The sequence below is a fragment of the Bison bison genome, unplaced genomic scaffold (genome assembly GCF_000754665.1).
Source record: "Bison bison bison isolate TAMUID 2011002044 unplaced genomic scaffold, Bison_UMD1.0 scf7180017864249, whole genome shotgun sequence".
Lineage (NCBI taxonomy): Eukaryota > Metazoa > Chordata > Mammalia > Artiodactyla > Bovidae > Bison > Bison bison.
In genome coordinates, this window is record NW_011494821.1 from 2,562,159 (window position 1) to 2,568,113 (window position 5,955).

The 5,955-nt window shown below is 46.8% G+C and overlaps 1 protein-coding gene across 1 annotated transcript in view; it reads left to right on the forward strand.

Annotated features, from left to right (window-relative positions):
• Window positions 1-5,955, forward strand: part of ZZEF1 (zinc finger, ZZ-type with EF-hand domain 1) — a 95,506-nt gene that overhangs the window by 62,701 nt on the left and 26,850 nt on the right. The window contains exons 34-37 of the mRNA XM_010847465.1: window positions 499-637; window positions 2,514-2,679; window positions 3,282-3,544; window positions 4,653-4,822. Coding sequence (XP_010845767.1) covers window positions 499-637; window positions 2,514-2,679; window positions 3,282-3,544; window positions 4,653-4,822 — 738 coding nt within the window. The remainder of the gene's footprint in view (window positions 1-498; window positions 638-2,513; window positions 2,680-3,281; window positions 3,545-4,652; window positions 4,823-5,955) is intronic.

Below are 5,955 nucleotides of genomic sequence, written 5' to 3' on the forward strand. Positions count from 1 at the left end.
TCAGAACGCTCAGATTTAATCATGCTACTCTTCCATCCCAGCCTCTTGCAGTTTAACCTTTCTAACTGTATCCGGTTAGCCCTGCTCCATAGTGTGCTCTACATTCGGAATTATTTCCAGGTGCACAAGCCCCCGGCTTGATTCTTTTGTGGTCTCCCATAGAACTTCCTATTGCTTTTATCCCGCATGCGCATCACCTTCATCCCCACCCAGCTGATGCCTGTTTGCCCCTCAGGTCTCACCTGAGTAGTTAATTCTTTTTGAGAAACCTCCACGTGCTCTCTAAGCCTCCTGAATTTGGCTGTCCGTACATCATACTGTATGCTGTCGTCTGTTTGAGGGAATTCCCAGCTCGACACTGAGCTCCTTAGTCTCCCAATCCTAGCACCTAGTACAATGCCTGGAGTGTTTTAAGTAGCTGTTGAAGGATGGATTGATGAATGAATAGTGGCCACATTAAAAGTCTGTTGGTTGATTATGTTTTATTTCACCTTATAGATGCACATGTTTATTGCTCGCTATTGTGACCTGTTAAATGTGGACATCTCCTGTGATGGGTGTGATGAGATCGCCCCCTGGCATCGCTACCGTTGTCTGCAGTGCAGCGACATGGATCTCTGCAAGACTTGCTTCCTAGGTAAAGTTCACGGCGTGAGTGTGCCGTCCCCACAAGGAAGAAGCATTTCTCTCTCCTGTGATCTTGTTGTTTTTTAACCTCCCACTGTACAGTGACAGCACTGCCCAGCAGTGTTCTCTGTCTTGTTGGCAAGTACGACCTCACTTCCCCAGCTGAGTGACAAACTCCAGAGCTCTGTCACCTGACAAGCTTCCACCTTCCACCTCACTGGATGTAGACACTTGATAAACTCTCAGCACCAGTGAATGTCCATCAGTTGAGTTTTCAGGAAATGATTTTTCCCTCTGAATCAGGCTGTTTACAAGAAGTAAAATACACACAAGCAAACTTCAGAAATTCTTGAATCCTCTCAACTCACAGGTGCTGAGGCAGAGCAGGTTGACAATAGTAAGCTGCTAAGTGCTGTTAGTGTGCATATCGCCTGGCTTTATAAAATACAGCCGCTGTCCCAGAAGCATTTACACCTGCGGCAGGAGACAGGACCTGCTCATGCAAGGTGTATTCCAGGATAGAAGTGTCCCTGCTGAGTTACAGATGAGCAGTGCACATTATTCTGGGAGAGTTCAGAAGGAGGGAAGACTGCTGTTGAAGGAAAGCTGGTGGAGGGGGTGGGATGTGAAAGTGAAAGTCACTCAGTCATGTCCGACTCTTTGCAGCCCCATGGACTATACAGTTGAGGGAATTCTCCAGGCCAGAATACTGGAGTGGGTAGCCTTTTCCTTCTCCAGGGGATCTTCCCAACCCAGGGATCGAACCCAGGTCTCCAACTTTGCAGGCGGATTCTTTACCAGCTGAGCTACAAGGAAGCCCAAGAATACTGGAGTGGGTAGCCTGTCACTTCTCCAGTGAATCTTCCCAATCCAAGAATCGAACCAAGGTCTCCTGTATTGCAGGCGAATTCTTTATCAACTGGGCTATGAGGGAAGCCCCTAGGGATGTGAATTGGGCTTTAAAGAAAGTTAACAATGGAGAGTGTGTCATCCTAAGACTGAGCGAGTCCAGGGCCAGAGGAGTGAGCTTCTGCAGTGTGTTTCGACAGACTTACCAGTGTCCACAGCTAAGTGATGGATTGAGACAAGGTGGGCCCAGGTTATGGGATCCAGAGATGCCAGTCTCAGGAATTTGAATGAGTCTACAAACAAAAGGGGAAGTTTTGCCAGCAGGGTATTAACATAACCAGAGCTATGCTAGAGGAAGCTGGTTCTGTCCATGTAAGGGCTTCCTTTAGGAAACCACAGTAGTGACAAGTGGATTCGTGCCTGGACTAGGTTTCTGGCCGTGGGAACAGAAGTGGGTCAGAGGTGAGGAACATTCAGCAGAGTGTGTGATGGGGGCTTAGAGACCCACTGGACTCAAAGTGAGAAGGAGACCAGAGCTGTCAGTCTCTTTCGTGATTCACATTCTTTCTCACTCAGTGGGTCTGGGGTTATGGAGTCTCTTTATGATTCAGGAATGAAAAAGTAAAAGCAAGTACCTGATAACTTCTCATTGCTTTTTAACAAGAATACATCAATAGATGCTTAGATATGTCTGAGGAGGGTTTGTGGAAGATGGCTTACAAATTGGCATGAGGACTTGTGCTACCAAATGGAGGTCATAATGGGAATTGGTGATCTATTTGATCAGGCTCTGCATTGCACTGAAAAAGGGAAGTCAATCCATGGTACCACTGCTAAGAAGTTTCTCTGCCAAGAGTATCATTCGTATGCTGAGAACCACTGGGCAGAATGCACGGTCTCTGAAAGATGCCTGTGGTCCCTGACATCCTGAGCGATCTGTTGGGGGCAACTCTGCTTCTGGTTTGGTTTGGGTTTGGAAACCAGCCCTTCTCAGAGCCCTTTGCCCAGTCCACCTCACGCTGCTGTTCTTCCCCCAGGTGGGGTGAAGCCTGAGGGCCATGGAGATGACCACGAAATGGTCAACATGGAGTTCACATGTGACCACTGCCAGGGTTTGATCATAGGCCGGAGGATGCACTGCAATGTATGCGATGACTTTGACCTGTGCTATGGATGCTACGCAGCCAAGAAATATTCCTATGGGTATGTCTCACGTGACCTCCAGCCCAGCAAACTTTTTTTCATGTACTTGTTTGCTTTTTTTAAAAAAAATCTTACATTATAAAAAATTTCAAACATACCCACAAATAAAAAGAGTAGTACAATGAATCTTCATGTCCCCTTTACCCAGACTCAACAATTAGGAAGATTTTGCTATGTGTGCTTCGATTCTTTTTTTTTTTTTTCTTCTGCTTTGTTAAAGTATTTTAAAGCAAATTCCAGACCTTCAGTCGTTTCCTTCCTACATACTTCGTATCCATCTCAAAAAATTATGGGCATTTCCTCACATTACCAAAAAGCTATAAGTGAACCCTGTGAAGCTTCACAAAAAGGAAGTCTTACTTCACTTGGTTTCCATGGACAGTCTTCTGGGGGGTGTGAAATCCTGAAGTGGATGGTGCAGTGTTTGTGTTCGTTCATTTTTCTGAAGAGAGGGCCAGTATGTATATCTTTAAATTTTCAGTAACAGCCTTAGAGGTAACTGACGCCCACCTGTGACTGTGCATGTGGTCCCCTGAGGTCCCATTCTCCTTTTCGGACACTCACAGGGGCCTTCAGGCCTTAAAAACGTCTTGCCTTTGCAGCCACTTGCCTACCCACAGTATCACTGCCCATCCAATGGTGACTATCCGGATCAGCGACCGGCAGAGGCTCATCCAGCCCTACATCCACAACTACTCCTGGCTGCTCTTCGCCGCCCTGGCTCTCTATAGTGCCCACCTGGCCAGCGCCGAGGACGTGGACGGCGAAAAGCTGGACCCACAGGTCCGCAGCAGCGCCACCACCCTGCGGAGCCGGTGCCTGCAGCTCGTCGGGGACTGTCTGATGAAGGCTCACCAGGGAAAAGGTAGGTGTTCCTCAGGCTCGGAAACCAAACCAGCCCTAAACTGCTCACGAAGGAACAGCCGCAGCAGAAGTGAAACGCAGTGCTCAGTGTGGAGGCGTCAAAATCCAGTGTTCCACAAGAGATGCTCACTATGGATGGAACTTTATTTATTTATTTATTAAAAAAAATTTGTTTAAATTGTTACTGTTTTTTTTAATCTTTTGGCATGGCCCACGGCATGTGGGATCTAGTTCCCTGACCAGAGATTGAGCCTGCACCCCCTTCGTTGGCAACTCAGAGTCTTAACCACTGGACCACCAAGGAGGTCCTCTCGGAACTTAATTTTAAATCTCCATATGCATTTGAGAGAAACATTGGCATTAAAGGAGCATTTAGTTTCTCTAAAATATTTTGTGAAGGTGGGAAAAAAATGAATAATTAAAACTCTTAATGTCTGGGGATAGATTATTTGAATACACCAGACTTTGCCAAAGGAATTCAGCCTTTTTTTAAAAAAACCAAAAACACCTGGAGTGCAGAACCACTTCCACACAACTGTGTTCTAAGTGAGAGCTATTTATAATGAAATTAGTTTGACTAATAAAATATCTAGATGACTTGACTTTACTGAGGGGTGCCAAGGAGAAGAATAATGTAAATGTTAAATTCCTGAAACAAATTTAAATTCCTTCCAGAATAACAGACCAACTCCTCATTGTAGTAAACATGAGGGAGTCAGACTTGGATGAAGTGGCAGTGGGAGACACTGGTGCTTCGGATCCGTCTTGTTAACTGTTTGCCAGGGAGAGAGAACTTAAAAATCTAGTTGTGTGGGGCTCTATTAAATTTTCATGTTTATGATTTCTAAACAGGCAGTCCTCTTGTATCTTTTGTCCTCTGTTAATAAAGCACAGGTGTCCCCCGCTATCGAAACTTCTAGTGTCTGAAGTCAGAAGCTGAGTAGATGCGTGGGATGGGGGTAGGGGGATTGGACTGAGTACTCTGGTTCAGCCTGTGGAAAAGCTCAGCTATCTCTTTGCATATGGTAGTAAAGTGATTTATGGCATTTGCAGGGAATAACCCTCTTACAAAACTTTTAACCATCCTCTTTTTTGCTTCCCACGTTTAGGTCTTAAAGCTCTAGCTCTGCTTGGTGTATTGCCAGATGGTGGCTCTCCTCCAGAAAACCAGGCCCTGCCAGTCACTGCACCCACCCAGACGTCAGAGGAGCAGCCAGAGAAGAAAGCTGTGCAGGCTGCCGCGGAGCCGGCCCCCACAGGCCCTGCGGGGCCCCGCAGTGTACGTAAGAGTCCTTTCTTGGGCGCAGTCACAGGTAATCCCAGAGCTGTCGTGTGAGGGAGCGGAGCAGCGACGTGAAGGGTCCAGGTTTGTGACCCAGTTTGCCAGGGTGTGGTCCCTGTTCTGTCTGACTTTGGACACGTCACCACATCTCTTCAGTTTTCTCGTCAGTAAAATGAAGGGAGAATAATAGCTAATCCTTAGGGTTGTTGTGAGGATTTACATGCATCACACACACTGAATTAATGTCTAAAGTCCTCAAGGGAGTTTCTGGTGGTCCAGTGGTTAAGAATCCACCTGCCAATGCAGGGGACACGGATTCAATCCCTGGCTGCGGAACTAGAATCCCACATGCCATGGGACAACTGAGCCTGTGCACCACAACTAGAGAGAAGCCCTCACGCCACAACTGTAGAATCCATGCGCTCTGGAGCCCCAGTGCCACAACTCGAGAGAAGCCCGCATGCCAAAACAAAGACCCCGAGTACCGTGGCTGAGACCCAGCACAGCCAAAAATAAATAAATACATAAAGTGCTTAAAGCAGTGTTCATGGTAAGTTCTATTGGTGTTAACTACTCCTGTTCCCTGCCTCCTGTGGTTTTTATAAGGATTGAGTAAGATTACCCACCTGAAGAGGTTGGTTCCTTCCTGGCCCATGGTGAACACTGTATACGTGAAACTATTTTTATATTCAGTCAACAAATAGGTGATACTAAGTGCTTAGTACTTACCAAGTAGTTTACATAGGTAGGTTATGAGACTTTACCTGTGCTTGTTGAAGTAGAAGAAAAGCCTTCCTGGATCCAGATGGAACCCGTGACAGTGACACTGAAGATCGTTTTGTGCAAGAACAGGCAGAGCATCCGTGATGCTGCCTTCAGAGCCTGAGTTGGTGCTCTCAGCGCCTCGGCTTTGCCTCAGGAGCTGCTGCTGTTTCTGTCCCCTGTCTCTGTCATGAAGGATCCCCGTTGGTGCTTATCGTTCCCTGGGATCCTGTCGTCTTTTAGAGGAGGACAAAAGCAGAGATGGCAAAAGCTTGAAAATTCCATTAGCTTCATTCAGCCAGAGAGCCAGCATAAGGACAGGCGATGTGATAACCTTCAAGCCTGTTTTGACCGCAGAGCCCTTCTCC